Raw genomic sequence first — 24,506 nt, forward strand, 5'->3', positions numbered from 1 at the left:
AAAAATCTTATCTTGATATATATAAGTACACATGAAAAATTAAGACAGTTTAAAATAAATTTTAAGAATTTAAAACTCTACATTTAACAATGCAGAACTGACATATTATTTGTCCTGCCCTTAAATTCTAAAAATAAATGCTATAGGCTGTATGAGATGAATATATTACAGGTTAATTTGGGGTACTTTGATACCAAATTCTTTTGATAAGAGTTTAAAATGAACTGGACAGCACCTGATAAATCACTTATTCCATTACCCATTAATTCACTATAGTCAATGAGTCATTAGCAAAGCCATAAAATAAAACATTAGATCTAAGAGACAACAATAATTCTTGTTAACTAATTATTTGGTTAAATATTACATTACAGTCTGGCACTATAATATGAGAACAGTAAAAAAATAGAACATGTTGGAGTCAGTATTGGAAACAACGTAATGTGGCAATACGAATTTATTTTATGAAAACGGAACAAAGTTAGGGGTTACATTGTACAAAATAAACAAACACAAAAAAGTCCTTATTTGCTTCAAGTTCTATGGTGATAGGCTACTCAAATAATAAAGCCATATGACAGCTTAAGTCACAAAAGGTAGGGCAGAAATCGTAAAAACTGAGTGGTTTATTCATCTAGTACATTTTAATGCACTTTACCCCTCCTCTGAATGGTCAAAGTGCATCACACAGAAAATATCTCATAATCTGAGTTGAGTCTGATGTCACATTTGAACATGACTTATTCATTCTGACCTTGAGGATACCAACCCTGAAAACCGGCATCAGCAACAGCAGTTAAATTAGATTTTCTTTTTTTTTTAAGAACAAGCTGAAAATCAGAATACAATGTGTCCATGTAGTATACTTAGTATATATCCTAAATAGTTTAATCGACACATAATTTATACGTGTTGTTGTGATTTTCAATCAAAAATGTGATTAAATAAGGGTTTTAAGTTCAAGGCATCCTTGTGACCAGTCCATCAGCATGACTTACTGGAAATATAGTGTCTCGTTGCTGGAAGTTCTTGAAGTCATGGACTACATTTACCTAACATAAAAACCCATTTTTGTGTTAAAAAGGAACATTTGAAAACAGGCCTATAAGTACACCAGTTAAAAACGTTAAAACTAATGTGAGCTGCTGACCGTTGTTTGTCAACAATGTCAAATCAAATCAATGTACGGTCAGATAGGATACTGTGATACTTTTGTTGATTTGAATGTGACTTCCGAAATACATTAAAAAGTTTGGCTGATATTCATAATGGCATAACACTTCTTATACTGCCTTTTCTTAAAAAGAACTAAAGGTTCACATAAGTTGCCCTTTACAAACAATGCAAAAGAATTCAAAATACAATTTTTTTTATAACAAAAGGTTTTTTATTGGCTTACCTAATCATTTATAAAGTCATCTGACATGTACAGCCCTGTCACAGAAACGAGACTGAAATCGGGGATGCATATGCTACAAACTTTTGGTGCAATGGTGATCAGGGGACAGCCATAAACAAAACAACTTCATGTCATGCATATCAGAAACAAAAAAAAAAAAACATGGTAGTGTTTTTGTAGATTATTGTAAACAATGTCTTTCTAGAAATCATATCAAAACACATGGCATGTAACAAAAACAAATAGGAAAACAGACAAAATCATGAAATTCTAGGGATTATTCTACAAAGAAACACTGCTTGGCATCACTGCTTAACAGACAAAAAAGCATTACGTTTGTATTCCATCATATCAGCTTAAACTGTAAACTAGGGTGGTATCATATGATTATACAATAAGCTGACACAATACAGTACAATTAACTACAATATTTCCACTATATGATACACAAGTCCCTGGTTTCTCATTTTTACAATGATATGAGGTATATTAAGGTCAATCCTATTCTTCACACCACTCTTTTTTTTTTCTTTCTATAAAAGCATGGAACGAGTTTGGAGTGCAGCATTCAGACTTTGTTCGTGACACTGTCACAGCAATGGCATTTCTCTGTGACAGGACTCTCTAAAGGCAAGGGGGAAAAACAGGGTAGGACCACTGAAGGACCTCACACTGGGCAACAATCCACAGCAAGTGGAAGACATAGCTGCCCACCACTCTTTCCAAGGGCATCAAAATTGCATTGGGAGGAAAACACCTCGTTTCAACGTGAAGTCTCTGTAATCGGCTTCGCTCCTCAATTGAAATCAAACAATATTTAAAACATAAAACATCACAGGTTCAGGTCCTTTCGTACATTTCGGAAGTGGGCTCTGCTCCCTGCAACAATTTAAAAGGGAAGCTTGCGATTTTCACAGGCGTTAAATTCAAAATGACGTGGTAAGAGGTAGAAGTCCAATTGTTGCTACTCGACCCAAACAGTTGTGATAACACTTCTAAAGCAGTATTCTGCTCTGCAAGGGTACTTTTGTTAGCCTGAGGACCACAACAATAAAAATGTGGCATTCAATAACAGTATTTCCAATTACAGGAACAACACTATATCCCCAATGAATATCCAAAGATTCCAATGCCCTTTGTTGATCGGTAAACCCGCCGTTCCCTCCCCCGCTTTTTAAAATCACAGCTTTCTTCATCAAAAAAATAACAGTTTTATGTGTCCTGAATCTGAATTCTTGCTTTTCATGGTTTATCAAAGTGCTTATTTGATTCCTTGAGACATAAAAATCATATCAGCGGACAAGAAGGAAAGTTTAAAGGGGATAAGAATTGCTGCTCACCCTGAGACAATAGTTCTGTGGTTCCATGTAGCTACAAATAAATATCTACAGATTCTCAAATGTTCCTATTTGTCTACTTGACCACCAGTACTTTTTCTTTACATGGCCCTTAGTGAAAGTACGCAAGTGTTTTCACATTAAGAAGTACCGTAAGCTTCGCAAAGTAGTGGAAAGAGTAACCAGTGTCAAAAGCTGAATTCCAATTGTCTTCAAGGAATTTCAAAAACAAAGCTGTCGTTTCCAAGTACACGTGTAAAAAAGGGTGCTAAAACACCTCATTAAAAAAAAGTTACTGTTTTTTCCTGAGTAATACTTTTGTTTTTTGTAACAGACAATACATTTTTTTGCCATTGAATACTGGGCCGCTCCCTGACGTTTGTTATTGTAAAATGACGTTCATCATTAACTCAATCTTACAACTGGACTATGATGGCTAAGACATACAGGTTTCGGAAAAGTCGAGTCCTTTGCTAGCCTAATTCTGTCGAAAATTCCTTTCGAATCTATTCTTACATCCACTATACTAAGAAAACAAATGACTAAAATACATTAAAAAGAACAAGAGAAATTGCATTAGAGGTCTTGCAGACCTTCCCTGGTAAAGTCCTCTATTGACATTTAATGGCAGTGTAATAATTAAAGTTATGCTCGGTGAGGAGGAGGAAGCATTGGAGAAAGTCCTCTTCCCACAAATCAGGGTTAGGCGAGCTACCTAAACCCTTACCTGTAGCTTTGGCTTGTGGGGGTTTTGGGTCCTGAGCTAGCTGGCTCACTGACATCTGCTAACAGACTAGTATACCCTGAGAATTCTGAAACGGGAGTCCGTTGTATTCTGTGGTCGACTTCCCCGCCGTAGCCTAGCGGGGTCCGGTGACCGGACTTGAACTGGGAGCCGAAGGCTTGGGCGAAGTTCTCGATCTGGTAGGTGGCACGCATGTCCACTTCCTTAGAGGGCTGCAAAGTGGTAAGGTTAGGAGGTTGGGCCATGGAGTAGACAGAGCCGTTGGATGAACTGCCACCGGTGCAGTTTCCGTTGGCCGAAGAGGTGCCGTTCTTGGACTGCTGGTCTTTTTGGCTGCCGCCATTGGTTAGCTCTTGAGTTGTGAGAGGGTATTGCGGTGAGTGCTGCTTCTCTAGCTGGTCAGTAAGCTCTTGAGATGGGGTAAGCTGCTGGTGTGTTGCTGGTTCTAGGCTGCTGAGATGAAAGCCTTGTTGGGAGGAGGGTGAGGCATGGGAAGGTGACGGAGAGCCTACCAGCATTCCAAAATGAGACTTGGTTAGGGAAGAGGAGGAAGGTGCAAGAGGAGAGGATACAGGCTGTCCATATCCACAGTCCAGCGGGGAGGCGGTGTAGATGTTCTTATCTGTGAAGAGAGTGCTAGCAGAGCTGCTACTAGATGACAGAAGGGTTGGGAAGGGTCCAGATGGACCCAAAACGAAGCTACTGCTATGGCTTGTTCTCTCGAGGGTCTGCAGCAAGAACTTTGAGTACTCGTTCATCACCCCATTCTTGTCACCATGACCACCGGGGGAACCGTCATCATGAACCAGTTCAGGTGTTGCTGAGGCCGGCTGCAATTCCACATGGTGTGAATCTTGTAGATCAAACGTCACATCATGGTGTGAGCTATCGGATTTGTGGGTGTAGTGGTCCAGCAAGCTCTGCAGCACTTCATCTGGGATCCCTGACTTGTCATGCTTGTCGACGCTTACCAGCGGTGACGTGTCAAGCAAGGCCAACGTGGGTTCTCCTATACCTCCTTGGATGACCGTCGGCTGTGGAAGGTGGATGGAGCTGAAGTCAATTCCAGCCCCGCCATTGTTAGCAGCATTCAAGTAGCGCCTCTTTTTCAAAAATTGCATGGCATCATCATAGTTGCTGCTGGTGCCTCCGTGTTTGGGGCCAACAGAGGTTTGGAGAAGGCCAATACTGTCCATACTTCCAGATCCAGACATGTTCAGAGTGCCTGGCTTCTGTTCTTGAAGACCAGAGGCTTGATGGGCCTCATCCATAGAAGTCGGACCCTTGCCCATTCCCTTGCGTCCAGCTTTCTTGAAGACAAGCTTGGGTGTGCATCCATCCTGGTGGTCAATGGCGGTCTCTGCCAGACCTCCTGATGAAGACGGCCCTGATCCTCCGGGGATGTCCACAGCGTAGTCCTGTGGGCCGAGTCCTCGCGTCATCTGCGCCCCTCCTCCTACCGCAGCTTTCTTTCGTCGTCGCTCTCCTCCATCATTTGCGCTTTTGGACTTGCCCCTCTTGCGTGGTGGGGCACTGGTGTTTCCCTGAGTGAGTAAGTAGCTGCTTTCTCCCATGTCTTCATCTCCCAGATCTAGCATCTCTGGGTCCAGACCTTTCTTTATTGCTTCTCCACAAGTTCTCTTGTGCTTCAGTAATCGATCAGTTCGTGAGAAATACTGCAGGGCAAGAAAGAGAAGTTTCAGGTCAGGTCACGTTTTTTTCATGCATTTTCAGTCTCATGGCATAGGTGGGTCAGTTTCACAAAAACACTGAAACATCATGGCAGTAATGATTTTAAAAATAAAACAATTTAGTAACACAACAAATGATAAAGAAAACTGTTCTTTGCCTCACACAATGAATAACAGGTTTTTTTTTTATTTTACTGCATTTTCTGCTAAAACTCATTACCGTAACACATCCTGCTATTAGTAAAAAATAAAATATTCAAAAAATAATAATTGTATGTTCTACTAGATGGTCTGAAATGACAACAAATTTAAAATAAATAGTGGAAAAGAGAAGTGTTCATGACCCATGCTCTCATCTTGCGTAACATTTTAAAGAATTGTTTAAACACACATAGATCTTTACATTATGCTTGATTCTGTTCTAAGTAATTGAAGTAATCTTCCAGGACTTGCCAAATGGCTACCAGCTTTACAGATTTTTATTTTCTCTAGTTAAATGTTTACAGTTCTCTTGTCACTCTGTGTACACAACAATATTGATTATCATTACCAACAGGTCGGTTCCATATTTTTTAAAAGCTTAAGCTTGCTTAAGCATCATGGCTTCTCTTTTTCCCAGCATGCTATGGTATTGACATTTTTACACTCTTACGGTAATGAGATTTTTAAGGTCTTGTTTTGAAAAAGCAGATCAAAAACGTGTTCAAGTTTTTTTATTATTTCGTTAAAACATGCTAGACCTCGTTTTAAATTAGGGCTGCTCGATTATGACAAAAAACAATCACGATTATTTTGGACAATATTGAGATCCTGATTATTTAACATGATTACTCATTAACTTTTAAAACAACATAGAAAATAAATAACTTTGCTTTTAAACTGTGAATTCAACTGAAAAAATAATGTAAAGAAATAGCACAGCTGAACCACTATAAAGAAAGGGGTGCGCTGTGGATTTATACCACAAGAAAAGAGAGGATCCTTGCAAAATGGAATGTGGCACAATAATCGTTTTGCCTCAATTATTTTGTTTTTGTAATGGTTGAAGGCCAAAATTGACGATTACGATTAATTTTCGATTAATTGCACAGCCCTATTATAAATGCCTAAAAAATTGTTCGTGCAAGTTTTTTTAAATGTGGTTTGACATTGAAACCAGACGTTTGAGGCATGTTCAATGTACAGCCAACAGTGTTGTTACCTAGTGGACCCTTTTGTCTCCAGTGCATGCAAAGCTCAGGAGAAAGTCCTGCTGACTATATACAGTAGAGATGATTGTAGTTTTGGTTTTTCTTTGTCTATTGTCTTGCACACAGTTGAGAATTCTAGTCTTTCAAAGCATGCTTTAACGACAAGCCTGCATAAATGCATTCAATGCACTATCAAATAAGACAAAGCAGCAAACTGTGACTGTTTGGTGTTAGCTAAGAGTGCAGTCAAGGCACAAATTACAAAAAACAAAGCCGTAACGGATATTAGCTAGAAAGAGCTGTGAAGTGTATAAATCTTACACTCTAATCTCAAGAGGCGCACTAGCGACAGACACCAGAGGCACAATTATTGAGCGGAACCAGTAACAAATGCAGATATTCTGCAAAGACCCTGCAGTTTCAAGTCACACACAATGTGCACAAGCCACAAACAGAGAAGCACACTTTTGGTAGGGGTGGGAATCCTTTGGTCCCTCACGTTTCAATTCAGAATCGATTCTGAGGGTCAAGATTCAATTTTAGAATTGATTCTCGACGTGCTAATTTGCATATGTGTGACGTCATTACGCTTTAGTCTCTGAACTGTCACATTCTGTATTATAATGCAAAACTGCCCAGTGAAGCCGTTCTCATTTACATATTTTCTGTTTCTCTTGTCAGACGTTAAAATACGTATAATATAGTAATAAACGCGACTAATTAATACTACATGTTAACCGGTATCAGAATTTTTCATGACACCGGCAGTCTTACAATAATCATCATACACCTATGGAGCAGTGGATTCATCTAATGCAGCGCACCCAGCACCTCTGGTAACAAACTGTGCATATTTACAGAAGTATGTTCATGTTCTTATGTCTTAACAGTTAAGCCCATTGCACATTGAGTCCGAAATTTCCGCACGTTAAAAAATAACCTTAGATTGTGTCAATCACATTTACACACTGCCTCCGATATTTTCGTTAAAAAATTTGGACCGAGTTCGGGATTTTCTGCCTTTTCGCATCCGTAGCAAGCATTATGAGTGGCCTTTTATTACAATTCAGAGACACCGTACAAACGAGAGGCATATACGAAAAAACGCATACGAAAATTTCAGACTGTATGTGCAAAGACCTTCAGTGATGGGTTTTGGGAAAACGCTATTTGCACTCATTTAGTGACAAATATGCTGCGGCACAGTGAATTAAATGCGCTGCTTTTACCTTCTGCTCACTGCAGAGAATAGACAGAGAAAGACCATTCTAAAATGTATTTTGTTTATCTTGCAGTTTAGTCCAAGGGGGCTGGATCATTTTCTCTATCTTTACTGCTTGTGTATCTTTACTTCTGTGCGTGAGGTGTACGCACTCTAACCTGTCCGCACCCGCGAATGATTTCTGCCTTTTTTGTCTTGCTAACATCACGTTATTAATACATTTAAAAATCGATTTTAGGACTTTTGTGAATCAATTCAGAATCGTCCACGTCTCCCGCACCCCTAACTTTTGGCTTCACTTTTACTTCCACAACTACTAATAATAAACATCACAGAAGAATATTAGTTTTGTAAAACTGATTTAATTATGAATACACCCACAATTAAATCTGTTAAATTGTGGGTGTATATTATTCCTTCACTGTGACGTAAAAAAAAAAAAAAAACACAGAACAAAGCACAACGCAGCATTCCTTGCATAGTACATAAACATTTAGCTCACTTTTGTTATCATTTTGTTTCATTTCATGTTGTGAATTGTTGTTTTTGCTTTATCGTCCAGTCCAGTATTAGTGCAAATATGACTCATCTGCTAGGACTTACCTGTAGACAGGTGTCACATTTATATGGCTTTTCCCCACTGTGTGTCCTTTTGTGTCTCTCCATGTGATACTTCTGAATAAAACGCATGTTGCACTGGTCACAGCTGAATGGTTTCTCTCCTGTAAACGCAAGCAAAACCATGTCAGCGCCATCTACATATTTAAAGCCATCTTCCATTGTCTTCACTGTAAACGCAAACTTAAGACTCACCACTGTGGATTTTCTCATGCCGCTGCAGCAGATACTTCTGAATGAAGCTCATGTTACACTGACTACACCTGAAAGGCCTTTCACCTGCGCGATCAAAGAACAAATACAGCATTTTCCACATTAAGTTTTATCCAAGAGCATCTCATAAGCTCAGACTTCATTCTCTCTGCTGTAATGCAGCTGGCAGTAAAAGCTTGTCACCTGTGTGAATGAGCACGTGTCTGCGCAGGTGATAGGAACTGCGGAAGGCTGCATTGCAGTGCTCGCATATGTGCGGTTTAGAGTTGGGAGAAAGAGGCCCGGAATCCCCATCCAGCATGAGTGACTAAAACAGCAAAGAAAAATACAGAGACGTTAAAACATCTGCATTCAATAGAAAAAAATGAAATCATTATGGTTAATATAGCAACATTTTACATATAATGTATATTTTTAATAAAGTGACCAATAAAAACAAACAAACCTTTGCGGAGTCTCCCTGTTTCCTTCTGGATTTGCCCTCTAGTCCTTCTCCATTTGTCTTCCTCCCTCTTCTAGTTCCTGATTCTTTTGGGTCTTTCCCCAATCTGCCAGAGAACTGCTAAAGAATAAAAATAAACTTTCTATGAAAACTAAAGAGGGATTGGAGGCAGGCTGAGAAAACCAGCACCAGTTAATAAATTATTTAATGATCAATTTAAAAGTCAATATATTGGCATTCAAAAATAATTATGGAAATTCAGTAAGGTTATGCATTTGTTACACAGTGTCTACACTGGATGCGGTGCGACACGACAAAAGATAATAGAACGCATTAGAACCCATTATAACTTTCTATTTTGTCCACACTGGATGCGGCGTAGCACGACAATCCCGTTAGAACAAGCCGTGTGTCGTGTCGCGTCTGGTGTAGACACTGTGTAAGACTACAATATGGTTTAGAACAGTGGTTCTCAAACTGGGGGCCCCAAGATTGATCCATGGGGGCAGAGATTTTGAATATAGAAATTCATCATAAATTTAATGAAACAGAAAAATACCAAGCAAAAGAATGGATGTTCCAGCATTGTATAACTGAATATGTTTTTACTTTAATTAAAATTCTAAGTTTATGATTAAGTCTTTATTTGGGGGGCCGCAAAGCGATGCACCCTACAAAAGTGGGCCTTACAACAAAAAGTTTGAGAACCACTGGTTTAGAGTATAGTATACATTCAAATGAACACATTTCTAACTTGACTACACTTACATTGGTAAGGCTTAGGTCATGCAGAAGCATATTTTGGTGGTTGCCAAGTGACATGTTCAGCATATCAGTGCTTTTTCCTCCTGTTGTTCCAGTTCCTGTCGCATACATCGGGAGGCGGTAGTCCAGCTCGCTGAGCTTCTCCTGTTTGATACCCATACTATGGAGAAAGCCACCACCATGATCAGGAGAGTCACGCTCTTTCTTCAGGATCATCTCCTGGGGCAGATCTGCCATGGAGGCTTGAGAAGTCAGCCGCGTGAAACTGGTCACCGGAGGTAAATGGCTAAACATAATCATGTTTGGGGGGAAGTTGGGGTCCATGCCTCCGTTCCGCAAAAACTCATTGCCTAGCTTGTCCTGGATAATACTCATGCTTGGGTCTTCAAAAGGCCAACGTTTGTTCAGCTCAGATGATGAAATAAGCTACGAAGAAAAAAATATGACAGTATTTATTCAAGAAGAGTAACATAAATTACAGTAATTGTTTGTTTTTTTACGTTTTAACCGATGTACAAATATAATTCATTACTACAATTGATGTATTAAAATCAGCTAATTGTGTGATTTCAATTGCAATGCTACTATGATGAAAAATCTCAAAAATCTTGAAATTTACACAGTATACAGACCACAATAACTGCATTTGGGATGGTTCATTGTAAGGATAAAAGAGGGTGTTTCAAGACTTCTTGGGTCATAAAGACAGTCTATCCTCCTGACTGTCAGCACCAGACAAAGATGGTAGATAAACTGATAACCTTAAAAAACACTGTGCCAGTCATTTTAAGCACTAGTAAATGCAGATATCTGCCAAAATGGCAGGAGTTCATACATTATCTTGGCAAGCTTTGTCATGATAATTAAGGTCTATCACAGATTGAATAGTCATGACTATAATAAGACTTGGCCTAAATAAAACATTTAAACTTCCTAGACTCTGAAAATCATTGACTCTCTGAAATCACACTAAAATACAAGATGTTTTTTAAAGGATGATGCTAACACAAGTTTAAACATTGGAACAAAATTTTAGCATAATAGTCGTAGACAGAAATAACACAAATAGCTAAAATAACACAAAATAGCTTTGGTTTTACTTATACGTTTTAAAAAATAATTTAAAGAAAACAAATAAATCATTAACTTACGGGAAACTACATCGGTCCTTTTCGATGAACTGTTAGCTAACCTTAGCACCATTAGATTAGTAGTACTTACAAAAATGTATATATTTTTGAGGTTGTGTGTTTAGTAAACACAAAAACTGTTAATTTGTGATTTACACTCTTAAAATATAGTTAAAATACTCTTCGTATGGGATAAAGACGGCCCTGGTTTTGTTGGTCCCGCAGCATTGTTCTCTATTGTGATCAGCTAACGTTATTGCCAAGCTGCTTAATCGTGTTGATATGACTCAATCTTTTGATAAGTGTGGTTTTACGCAATAAAATCAAGTTCAGACACGTTGATACTCAAGTTCTAACTCTTTATATCTGTCCTTGCCGCTTATTTGGGGCCTAAACTAGGTAAAATTGATCCCGTTTTACCAAATCGGGCTAATCTAGTCGTTCATCACAATTACCCAAACACATCCCCGTCTAAATGACTCCATTAGCAGCTAACGGCTAACTCACACCAAGCAGTGGGGCAAGAAAACTTAAATAATATTTAAAACAAACTTATCGATGTAACGTTGAATGTGGAAATGATGCACGTCCACACAGCGTAAATGCGAAATAAAAGTAAAACTCATAAGCAAAGTGGTTTATTGAACCGAGTGATGAACGGTGCTAGCCAGAAGAAGTAACGTTAGCATGCAGATGAAAGAGCCACAGCTAACAGCCCGCACGCGACGCTCTTATGCGCTCCCATTACAACATACGAATCAATCTGATACTATATGAGCTCCGTAGAAGCGTAAAAGTTTTATTTGATCATGACTGCAGCGTTGTAGTTTCTCGCGTCCCGTGCTTGCACTGTACACGGGGTGATATATTGTTACCATTCATTACGCACACCATCACTAATTATAGCCCGCGCACAGTAACACAATCCGCTGAGAATATACGACGATAAATACGATGTAACAAGCACGCTGAGATTACTATAAATGTAAATTATCTAAGAGAAAGAAAATGATTTGGTTAAAGTGCCTCTAAACTCCCCATTCTTAAGCAATGGTGTGTGCCTCTGAAACAATGATGCTCACGATGAGCGCATCTCTCGCTCGAGCGGCTGTGATTTCTTTGGAGCTTTCAGTCGTGCATAAACGCTTTTCTTTGCAAACTCTTGAAAAAAAAGAAACGATAAAATACAATAGCACTTACTTGTACATGACCACGGCCCACTCGTAGCGTTCAAATGAATTCCGGCGTTCGGGTCCTTAAATTATTTTAGAGCCAAAACATTGTTCTCTTGCAGCTGTTGGCCTCTTCCATGTTGTGTCGACGCTGGGAATTATGGGTTGAGCGGACGGGTCGTGAGAGGAGACAGACGGATACAAGCAGGACTAGTCAAGCAGGGGGCCACTATGCAAATGCAGATTGTGCCTGAGCATCTGCGATCTTTTTGAATTGTTAGCACATATTTTATGTAGGCCATTGCTTATTTCCACCAGGCTATAGATTCATTCATATAATGGAAATAAATATTAAAGCGGAGTTAAAAATATTTAAAAACCTAAAACACAGATCATGTATATAATAAAAATCAATATAAACTTAAAAGATGTAATAAATAAATAAATAAATAAAACTACTAATCTATCTACAGTATCTATCTATTTAGATTTAAATACCTTTATTGGCATGGTGAAAAGAGACTTTACATTGTCAAAGCAACCAAACATTACATTTACATATTTGCCCACAAATACACGTTAAAAACAAAAAGTATTATAAAACATTAAAATAAGAGTAATAAAAACTATATCTTTTTATATATATTTTGTTATTTCCCAGCTGTGGTTCTGTTCCACGGGCCGTATTTGTTATGGCAGGACTTGACCAGTGCTGTCTGATGAGTGGGGTGCAATACACACGTTTTTTTTGTGTGTGGGATTTTATTGTAGTGATTTAGTATATGTTAATCGACGTCATTCAATATTTTATTTAATATTATTTTTAGTAAGTTTTGGCTTGGCCTCTAGACTTTAATAATGTGAGACACAAAATATCACAGTTGTATACATCCATCTTGTGTGCATTGACTGATTTGACTCACAAGGCAAATTACTAAACAAACAATAAATCAAAATACAAACATAAAGACTCATCAAGATGTTGTTTCTAAATATTTTAATAAATAGGTTAACTTTTATTGGCATGCTTGTCAATAACCTTAAGTGTCAATACTTGTCAATAAACCTGAATCGACTCAAATATGCAAAATATCATATTGGTCACGTCTATACAAACATGATTTCTAATAAAGGTAACATCAGTCACAGTTGCAAACCATTAAACACAATAGTTGGACCCAGTGTAATTTAGTAACTTTTTAACACACATTTTAGTCTTCTCAGTGTACATTTACCTTAACTAGAACAATTATTGAAAATACACAATATAACCAAAACATGGAACTTTCAAATAAATTACTTGTCAATGCTTAACAAACAATTTAACAAACTCTTTTAAAATGTAATCCAATCCTTCATGTAAAACATAATGGTTTAGATTTCAAATTGTATACGAACCCTAAACTAGTAAAACATTTAATTTTATAGGTTGATATTAAATTTGTGTTATTTACTATTAAAATAATTTACTAATATATAATAATTACTCATTTTTATGGCATTTAATTATTGTTTACCTCTCTATATGTTGTATTTGTGCCTTATACATGTTATTGTTTTATACATTTCTGTATTTGATTTTGAGGGGTGTGTCTGTTCCTAGCCAATATTATATCACCTGGAGCTGGTTACGATCGATTTGCCTTCAGCAGATGGCACTGTAGTGCAAGTTTTCACAACAACCATACACGTTTTCCCCCACACTACTGCTATTCAACGTGTTCGACACATGCACAAGCACATTTGCCCAACCCCTGCCTCTCTCACACAGCGTATACGCAGTACAAGCGTCCTTAGAGATGCACACACAGTGCCGCAGTTTATCTACACTAGAATATATGGAGCTGGGTAGAGATGTAACCTCAAGCTGGAGATGCTGAGGAGGCTGGTGCGCATCACAGAAGTTGCGGAAAAGGCATTGAAGCACTTATTGTGTTTTTACTTTTTGTAATATCCCTGCGTCGGAATAATTTGATCATAACAGAAAGAATCTAAACTCAAATGCTGCAAGTGAAGTTACCGATCAAGTAAGTTCTCGCAACATCTATGGACCGCAACACTAAACGCGTGGATTATTTAGTGCCATGCGTAAATAGACTGGCGTGAAACTCAAGAAATTTTACGCGTGCGTTTATCTGACAATTGCGGTTGTCTCGTCATGTCTACGATCAGAAGGAAATTCGGCGATGACTATCAGGTGGTGAACACGAACCGGGGCATGTCGTTTTCTGCCCCGGCTAAAAGAAAGCGCCAGCGATTTGTGGAGAAAAACGGACGCTGCAACGTCCAGCACGGTAACCTTGGCGGGGAGACCAGCAGGTACCTCTCCGACCTCTTCACCACGCTCGTGGACTTAAAGTGGCGTTGGAACATGCTCATTTTTCTCTTAACGTACACGGTCGCGTGGCTCATAATGGCATCTATGTGGTGGATCATCGCGTACATCCGTGGAGACCTCGGGCACGGCCACGACGAGTCGTACACACCGTGCGTCGCCAACGTTTACAACTTTCCCTCCGCTTTTCTGTTCTTCATTGAGACCGAGGCGACCATAGGCTACGGGTACAGATACATAACTGAGAAGTGCCCAGAGGGCATCATACTTTTCCTGTTCCAGTCCCTCTTGGGCTCGATCGTGGACGCGTTTCTCATCGGCTGTATGTTCATAAAGATGTCACAGCCCAAGAAGCGCGCAGAGACGCTCATGTTCAGCCAGGACGCGGTCATCTCACAACGGGACGGGAAGCTGTGCCTCATGTTTAGGATCGGGAATCTCAGGAACAGCCACATGGTTTCGGCACAGATCAGGTGCAAGCTCATCAAGGTAGCTCACTTTAAACAACACGGCATTGATATTTCAATCCCAGTAGAGAGCGTGCGTGCCAATACGAGAAAAACATGAACACAAAACAAATTCTACTATGGGAAACGAATGTGCTTTTTGATTCTAGTTAACTGATTCTCAGTGGGACAGGCAATAGTAGATTTATTGATGCTTCCCAAGGAAAGGGGGGGAGGCGTTCATTGATTTATACAAAGAACAGAATACTATAAACCAGGCAACTGGTCAATGCGTTTGCTCTTATAATGTAATTCAACACAATGCGATCTCAGCAATCTCTGATTTGCATAGAGATCTCATCTGCTCCTTCAACAAAGAACTAAGGTACTACATAAATAATTTGTAAAGATTCCCATTCTCATTTAATGGATTCCCACAGGAAGCCTTGTGGTAAAGTGTATGCTTCTTGGACACAAAGCAGATTTCCAATTGCTCTGAACTGTCAGAATCAACTACTGGATTGTGGATGCACAAAGAAGTAGCGGGTTATATATAGTTCAAAGAGAACATAATAAGAGAGAGAGAGAGAGAGTTATATCGGCACCTTTAAGGTCCAAGGTCATTAAAAGAGCAAAGATGTTCATATGTTCTGTGCGTATATGCGTCATTTACAATCTCAGGGTAGCCTAAATAATCACATACATTATCTGAATCCAGTTTTAAAAGAAAACAACATGTTTAAAAATGTGTTATCCCATTAGAATGTATTTCATTTTGCAATTCATTTAAGTACAAGAAACAGAACAATCTAAACAGAAGAATCTCAACTGAAACAGTCTCCGAAATATCATCACCAGCAGTTCACCAGTAACCATATTATAAGAGACGAATGATGCACAGTATCGTAGGAAAGAAAGGAAATAGATGATAAGATTAACATGGAGAGTAATTCTGGAATTGTGAAGAAATGTTGGGATTTATAGGGCTGGTCACAGCAAAAGTGAGATGGTTGTGTTCTGAGAAAAGTAGATCCTGATTGACACATGGTTCTCACCACGCACCACTGACAGCAGTGGAACTCAGCAGGCGCATTGCAGCGAGCGCAGAATGACGGATGGTTGACTTCAGATGCACCTTCCTCTCCTCTGCTCTGCCCTTTATCCGTTACTGTCCAATACAGAACGGCAGAGAAACAGGAGGGGGGAACGGTATCCCATCTATCGCACTCTGCAGAGTAAGCACTGTGTCCCGGCTCTGAAATGAAGTGTCTTTGGTTCAGTGTCTGGAGTTCTGTATTGCTGGATAGAGTGAATAGCATTTGTTAACAAAACGATAATATTATTGGCAACGTTTAAATTGGTGTTAAGTCACAGCCTTGTTCATTTATACAGTACAAGCTTTAAAATATCTTATAACTTTATGTTTTCCTTGTTCTGGCACATTTTATTCTACACATTTTTAGTCAAATTTAAAAATTGTATTGCGCATGTGATCCCTGGAGCTTCATTGACAGAATGACAAGAGCTTTCTATAGCGTCTCATGTGGGTTGAAGGATTTGACAGGAATGGTTAAACATCACCTGGGATTTCTCACGCTGAGCTGTGGGAAAGATTATATTAATATTAATCTCATAGCTTTCTATTTTTTTCCCCAGAACTCCAGGGAACCATCTGAGGGTTTCTAAAGCCGCCTCTTCTCCCTTAACTTTCCAATTGAGAACAGGCACTTAACACTATCTGTATAAAACCATATGACATGGTGAAACACAAAAAAATATTAAATATTAAAGCTGCTCTTTAATAGACAATGAAAGTGATCAGCTGTGGTCATTTTTATTGTATGGAAAAGATCAGTTTTGTTTTTCTGTCAAATAACACTTTTTGTTTTTGAAACTCTTGCCGTTGGCTTTGATATGCCTGCTGTTGCTAAGTTTGACACACTTTGCTTTTAGTAGATCTGATCTGGCTTATCTCGAAGTTACATTTGCATGATTTCCACATTTATCGCTTTTTGGCTGAATATCAGTGAAAATGGATTTTCAAACTGGGCTTTAATTTTTGTATGAAGTAGAACTGTAGTAGTAAAATCTTGCATGTAAGAAAAAGTCAAAAGAAAGATGACACCCAAAGAGGTCTTTCTGATTTGTGGTACTTCGGATTCACACACAAACGTGGGAAGTGAAATCCACACATAGTTGCAGTACAGCACCAGTCAAGAACAGTCAGCAGATGTCTCTCCACCACCTTTATCGCACTAGCAGCTGACATCTTGTGCTGCCCTTTGAATGTTTTACACTTGGGGTTTTACAATTGTCTTAGAATAAGAAGATTTGTGTGTGTGATGGTGGCAGCATGGGAGCACTGCATCTATACTTGTGAAAAATCTCACCCTTTTGCTGGGAACACCACTGTGATAGAAGCTCTCAGTCTGTTTCACCATCTGTGCCCTTAGGCACACACAGCAAACCCGGCTGACTACACTGATCTTTAATGTTAGTATAGAAACACAAGCATGGGTGTAAGGCAGATATAGCATTGCGATTGGTAATTAAAGATGGTCTTTAAAAGATTTTGATATGTATATTACACATAAAAAGTCAATGTCATTCCTCAGTGGGATATGTTGCATAAATGTGTCTAGATGACCCTACATCAGTCTGTGGGCGGGTGGGTGACATGTTATGTCAGGCATTGATGGCAGTGTTCTATGGTGTGACATGCTACTCTTCATCTGCGACTTCATGGAATATTTGTGGAATATGGAAAAGTTTTGAGAAAATAATTTGAATGTTTTTTATTAGATAAAAATGTGTGCTCTAAACAGCGGAATTTAGAAGTGTAGTGGTGTTTTTATTTGCCAATTGTAGTTAAACTTTTAGTTTAAAGGTCCAATGTGTAATTTCTTTTGAGGATCTATTCACAGAAATGAAATTAATATAATATAATTAATATAAATTAATATAATATACATAACTATGTCTTCAGAGATGTATAAAGACCTTACATAATGAAGCGTTATGTTTTTATTACCTTAGAATGAGCTATTTCTATCTACATTAGAGCTGAAGATCTTTGCCCGAAACCGTCGGGTCAAGTCGGGTTCGGGCTTAATTTCTATCATTTTACACGGGCCGGGCTCGGGCTTGCGCAGTAAATGAGCGGTCATGTGATGCGTTCCGATTAGCGCAAGAAAGATGCGAAAATGGATGCTGAGGAGGTGAAACGGAGGCTTGCCTCTGGCGATTACGTTTTGGTTGCACCAGCAACTAAAGCAAAGTCTGAGGTGAGGAAAAGTTTTGACCATGTGCATAATGAGAATAATGAGCCAGTGGGATATGTGAGTTGTTACGATGTTACAGAGGACTTATGTTATTTCTTTGTTCCAACTTCCAAGTGGCCTATAGCCTACGTTAGTCATTAATAAATTATGTTAAAACATGTATAAATGACGCATTCTTGACAAAAGCTGTGTGCGTGCGCACATTTGAATAGCCTAATGTCGGGCTGTAAACGGGTTTGGGCTTTTAAAAAGCTGTCAATCAAAATGTACTTGTCGGGCTCGGGCCGAATTCTGTCGGACTCGGACCCTGTCGGGCCTAACTTTTAAGGCCCGATTACAGCTCTAATCTACATACACCGCGGGTCCCCTTACATGTAATTCGCCATGTTGTTTCTACAGTAGCCCTAAATAGACAGACTGCTCTGCAGAGCGCCTTTTTTATAATACATTATCTCCTTCGGCAAAGAAGCGAAAACGTGACGACATATTTGTCCTGTGAGAGCCACCGTGTGCTTCGAAAGGGAGGGGTGGAGTGAGCTGTGGCTGTTGTTTGCAATTCACAACCTCACCGCTAGATACAGCTAAATTTCATACACTGGACCTTTAATACAAATTATTTAATTAGAAATTATAATTTCAGTGTAAGAATTATGATAGACCTATAGACGGTTTATCCCGGCTTGAAGTTAACTTGTGGTCTGTGTTTGGTTATAAATGACAATTTATTTTATATGAAATTTATATTCATATTAATTAATTTTTTTACTATACTTATTGTATATTAACTGTATTACATTAAATAAAACTATTCAACAGTTATTGATTCTTTGTGGAGGTCTACTGGAAATTAAGTTTGGGCCACATAACATAAATTGTTTCGAATTCCTTTTTCTTTTCCATTGTAAATGATGTTCTTTTGTTTTAAGCATTTTCAAGATTTTATTTGTCACATATGCATATACAGATATATACATATACAACCCATAGTAAAATGTTATTCTGGTCATCACTATAGACTGTGCAAACAAAAGTTTATTAAGAAAATAAACTAAAAATCAAAACTATAATTAAACCCAATTTAAACATTTAAAATTGAAGAATGAAGTAAAAAAACTATTTGTTTTTTGTTGTTTATTTTCAGGTTTAAGTAAGTTTGTCAATTCCTGGTTCAAGGCAGACTTAATAGAAAACTATAGAAAGTTAAAGAAACCTTTAGTCTATTGCCAAGGGTCATAATGGTCTAGTGCAAGTTATAACATTGTACATCACGGTATCACAGTCTGATACCGTCCTCTTGAAATAAAATTAGACTGAATTCATATAAATTGAAATCTAAACCTAAATTGTAAATGTGACTAAATTTAATTTTGTGATAAATTTAACAATCTCTCTGTTCGCTTTAGTCCCGTCAAACCCCCGAAGGAGAATTTCTCCCACTGGATCAGAGGGAATTGGATGTGGGATTTGGAACAGGTGCTGACCAGCTCTTTCTTGTCTCACCCCTGACGATATGTCATGAGATCAATTCCAAGAGCCCATTTTTCGACCTGTCCCAGCGCTCCCTCATGAACGAGCAGTTTGAGATTGTTGTCATTTTGGAAGGCATTGTGGAAACTACAGGTCAGTATCATACAGAGACTCCAGCAAGATGGTACGAGGTGTGATTTTTTAGAAGAATCTTGTGAAAAATATGAACATTTCACAACATTTTTGCTTTTTGCTCTACTATTTATTAAAACAAAGTCCTTGGAAAATAACCTAACTGTATTCTGACGTTTAATAAAATAAAAATCAATAAGTTCTATTTTATACAAGATAATGGGCCTCATTTATTAAACGAGCGTATGACCGAAAACTGTATGGTTGTTTCCATGCAAAACTTGGCATTTATCAATATGGACGTGAGCGGTTGCTACGATCAAATCTCACGACAGGTCTCAGTTCATGTACGCAAGTTTTGAGATAGGGTGAAAGTCTGTGTACGCTTTACCCTTTTGATTATTCCTGAAAAGGAATAATGACAAATAGAAAGATTAGGTTTTTTTGGTTTAGTTTAACAAATGTAAAAAGAGATTCCTATGCGATTTCTTACTTTCATTACATTAATAAAGTATTTTCCTTTTTAGCCTAATTACATGATCATTTAATTGTTTGAAATTACAAGGTTAACGGGTGCTTTTGTTTAAAAAAAACTTTCATGAGCTTTTAGGCTACTCCTAAGATAATTTACCACAATTAAAATGCACAATTAAAAGTAAAACATTTAAAAACCTACAATACTCAATTACAAGCAATGGGTAAGTTTACCTATGCAAGGTGATAGCTACTTTGTTTGACAAATATGCATTTTAATGAAAACAGTAAACACGCATGCTTTGATGTTTTTTATTTGTGTGATCTGCGATGTTCAGTGGGGTGGAAGACGCGCACTGGGTCACAGCTCGAGGTTGCCTGGCTTTGTGTGGCAGGTTCCAGGCCGGGTTGTAGGGGCTGAAGACCGCTGGTCCTGCCTCTGACAGATCTGAAAGAGAAAAAAATAAATGAAGCAAACATAAAACTGTGTGTGCTTGATTTAAGCAGCCTGAAATGCAAGATTAGCAGCATTAGATTTTAAACCTTTATCCTGCTTAGAAACATGCATCTGTCTCCACCTAAATGAAGAACACTGTATAAAAACATTTACATATAAACATTATTCTATAATTGCGCCCTAAAATTATCAGTAAATTATATCTAAATTGGTTTTTACATTTACACATTAATGTAACTTTTTCAAGACTGAAGTCAGATTAATTTTGTTTAAATTTAAATGCATTATACAATCAAACTAATTTAAAGCAACAACAATACTTTCAGTGTAAAAATAATAGTGAAACACTAATAATAAAATAAAATAAAATATTTGTGCTCATATTTACAAAACATAAATATCCAATACAAAAATACAAACCTCAGCTGGAGCTCGGTTCACTACACCAGCGCTGTTGACCATAGTAATCTCTTTCCAAACAGTTTTTTTACTTCCTTTGATTCCGCTTTTCAAGGTTAAACTTTAATTTCTAAATCGGAAAAACATTTCTCCATGTCGCAAAATCTAGCGGCGAGGCGTCTACACCCTGAATTTATAGGGGTGTGATATGTAAATTACAATTGATTTCAGCCGCCACATTTATCAAGGTACGATCATTCATACGATGAGGTTGGCGGCATACGAATGTTTGATGAATCACACGTAAACCCTGTCGTAAGACGATTTCTGCGCACGGATCTGCGCTCGTTTCTACATTAGATTGATAAATGAGGCCCAGTGTGATTAGACTTTGGTTGATGTTGCTTTTACAGTATAATGCGTGCAACATTAAAGGGTTAAAGCAAAAACTTCAATTTTTTTAACTCTGTAAAATCATTCTGTCCACCTTTTTCAGGCATGACGTGTCAGGCACGCACATCTTACACAGAGGACGAGGTGCTGTGGGGTCACCGCTTCCTCCCTGTCATGTCACTAGAGGACGGTTTCTTCAGGGTTGACTACTCGCAGTTCCACAATACGTTTGAGGTGCCCACGCCCCCATACAGTGTAAAAGAGCAAGATGAGAAGTCATCCCTCCCCTCCCCTGGTCCTCTTCTCTCCCCTGCGATGATCGACGGGCGCAGTCGCCGAGAACGGATCTTCTCTTTAGACGGGGTTCCTCACGCTGAAGAACCAGGGTCCAAATTACCCAGCAAGCTCCAGCGTATGAGCTCCAAGAATGGAAAAGAGGTCCTCAAACCTGGAATCACTCAGCCAACGGAAAAGGCCTCAAGCACGGGAGACCTGCCTCTCAGGGTTCAGAGACTCGGATCGTTGTTGTGCCAAGAGGAGCCGGAAAATCTGCTCCAGTTAAAGGCTCTAAAGATGGGTTCAGAAGCCCACACCCAGTCAGCAGGAGAACTGGAGCATCATAGACTGCTCCTAATGACTGCTTCTGTTCCAGGGCCAAACCTCAACACATTACCCATGTCCAGTGGACGACCGGAGGACAACCTCCCACCTAAATTACGAAGAATGAATGCAGATCACTGAACAGATCTGGGATGAACATTGAGAGGTGGCTCTTAAAATCATGTAATAATTTGAATAATATTTATTTATTTATAAGGGTATAGATTCTTTCTCTTTGACCTTATGAAAGAGCTGTGTCTCTTGTCAAAAATCATCGCTTTAGCCTCAATTTGAGCATTGTAGACATTCTGAGGTTAATCTGAATTTAAATAAGCCTAATACAGTATACTGTATTGATGAAACCGTCAATAGAAGTTAAGCACCTTCATGGAATTATAAACACAAAATGTATTTCTTTGCATATTTATATAAGTAATTTATCATGTATTTACTTAGAGGAAAGTGTACTGATATGTATGTACTGGCTTTTAAGGCTTTTTGTCACATTTCTGTCAGCAATATACAGACTGAAAGCCAAATGACTTTAGAATTCACACAAAAAAAATGGTCTCATATATTCACTCCATTTTTATCCATTAATACTAAAAGTCAAAAATGAAAGTAGTTTGTTTTTTACAGATATCTCTCATATTGGGCACTAAGTGGTAGCTGACAATTATTGTGCAGATTCTCAACACAGATTTTTAATCATTTAATAGTTTGTAATTTGAAGAATTTCATTATTCAATAATTTCTATTATAATAAAATATTTCAGAGAGCATTACTTCTGTCTGCCTGTCTCTGTGTAACGTACGTCACTTGTGACGCTCAGACGTGCGATCCGAGGCATGTTACGTTGAGCATGTAATTGAAGTCGTTTGCATCAGGTCCCATCTGTGTAAAGGCCCAAGACCTGCGAGTCTACTACTGCTAATGCTAATCATCATCTCCTTGGAAACATCCTGGCCCTTACCTCAGGCAGTGGGAGGAAGTGGAAGGAAGTAGAAGTAATTCAATTCATCCTCAAGAAGGAATAACTCACTCTCTCGCATGAACATGCCGTTAAACTTCATTACTCTTAATTGTGGATGCACAGAGGTTCTAATATTGTTCATTACTTATGCAATTCATTTTTCAGGAAACGCAGCAGTGTCCGGTGAGGATAGTAAATATCAGTTTATCCTGGGGGACACAAAGCGAGGCAGTGCATTTAATCCCTGTTAATGCGAATCATAAGTAAGAAATACAAGCAGAACAAAACCAGATGATTAATGTGATCTTATTATTCGAAATCCATAAAGCAGAAAGATGTACTTATACATCTTTAATTTACAAGATAAGATTTGCTGTTTGGCTATATTTAGTGAAATTGGATTAAAATACATTATTTCAATCTTAATTGTATGATATATATTTAAAACGCGCTTACTGCATTACTTTTTCAACAAATCTACTGATCCAGAGCAGTCGGTTGTAATTTCTTCCAACTCTTTTCCTGGGAGAGCAGGAGATGAGACACAGAAGTGCTTTTCTGTCATGAAGGAGTGTAGCTGACCCTCACTAAAAGTGAAAGGTTATTTTCCGCCTTTTGACCGGGTGCCAAGAGAGTCTGCAGCCTTGACTGAGACGATATATCGATCGCCGGGTGCCGTCACATCGGCCTGGACAAATGTTACATCTGAATAATCTCTTCTCCAGAGATGAAGAAACACAGACGCATAGAAATGTGCTCGGAAAGTCAGAGGGATCATCCACACAAGTCTGATTATCCGAGTCGACAGCTCCTTCAACACAGTGGTTGGTATTGATGTTAACAGTCAGTCAACTTCTCTGCCTTCGGTACATGTTGTGAAATTTAGGTGGTTCTTACAACTGAACCTATATTGTCTTGACTTTCAAATAGAACTTGATCGATGAATTAAAGGGATAATTCACTCAAATATGAAAAATCTTTCATTACTTACCTTCAAATTCAACTTGTATGATTTTCTCTTGCTTCAGAATACAAAAGAAGATAATTTGAAGAATGTTAGTGCCTTCTGTAAACAGCATTGGCTTAAAAAGGTTCACTGTAAAAAAAATACCCGTAAAAAACGGAAATTTTCTGTAAACTGGAAAATTATAGGATAATAGGATAAGGATATATGTTAAATTGTTTTCCCCATTTTTCTTGTAAATGTGTTGTCTTTTTTGTAATTTTATCGTTTTTGGCCGTATCTCAAAAATAAGATGTAAAAAAAGAAATCTTGTTACAAAAATGGAAATTGGAAAATAAAGTTTGTTTTCCCTGTAAAATACACCTTCTTCCGGTTTTCTTGTAAATTTGCAGTCTTTTTATGTACTTTAAAAAATACATACAAATTTGTAAAAAAACAGTAAAATTCTGTTTTGTTTACATTTTATGTGGAAAATCTATTTTTTAATCTATGTAGATATGAGAGTGTATAATGTAAAAATAGTCATGTAGTACAAATACATGTAGTCAGACTTTTAATCTGCACCAAAATGTCTGGAATTGATCACACCACATTAAAGGGAGTTCAGACAAAAATGAAAATTCTGTCATTTACTCACTCACTTATCTTTTATAACCTGTG

The 24,506-nt window shown here is 38.1% G+C and overlaps 2 protein-coding genes across 3 annotated transcripts; one reads left to right on the forward strand and one right to left on the reverse strand.

Annotated features, from left to right (window-relative positions):
• Nucleotides 1–1,382: 1,382 nt before the first annotated feature.
• znf281b (zinc finger protein 281b) lies at nt 1,383–12,163 on the reverse strand. Of its 2 annotated transcripts, none has more exons than XM_057359323.1 (7): nt 11,953–12,163; nt 9,626–10,048; nt 8,861–8,974; nt 8,599–8,722; nt 8,398–8,481; nt 8,188–8,306; nt 1,383–5,157 (listed from the first exon to the last, which is right to left on the reverse strand). In XM_057359323.1, exons 2-7 carry the CDS (start codon nt 9,995–9,997, stop codon nt 3,460–3,462), a joined length of 2,511 nt encoding a protein of 836 aa, XP_057215306.1. In that variant the 5' UTR covers nt 9,998–10,048; nt 11,953–12,163; the 3' UTR covers nt 1,383–3,459. The 2 variants fall into 2 exon arrangements, with proteins under 2 accessions (XP_057215306.1, XP_057215305.1); XM_057359322.1 differs by having other exon boundaries at nt 8,861–8,977.
• Nucleotides 12,164–13,408: 1,245 nt separating this feature from the next.
• kcnj19b (potassium inwardly rectifying channel subfamily J member 19b) lies at nt 13,409–24,112 on the forward strand. The gene is made up of 3 exons (XM_057358929.1): nt 13,409–14,748; nt 19,390–19,606; nt 21,412–24,112. The coding sequence occupies exons 1-3, from the start codon at nt 14,083–14,085 to the stop codon at nt 22,047–22,049; spliced, it is 1,521 nt and encodes a 506-aa protein (XP_057214912.1). The 5' UTR covers nt 13,409–14,082; the 3' UTR covers nt 22,050–24,112.
• Nucleotides 24,113–24,506: the final 394 nt, after the last annotated feature.

This window comes from Triplophysa rosa, linkage group LG18 (assembly GCF_024868665.1).
Source record: "Triplophysa rosa linkage group LG18, Trosa_1v2, whole genome shotgun sequence".
NCBI lineage: Eukaryota > Metazoa > Chordata > Actinopteri > Cypriniformes > Nemacheilidae > Triplophysa > Triplophysa rosa.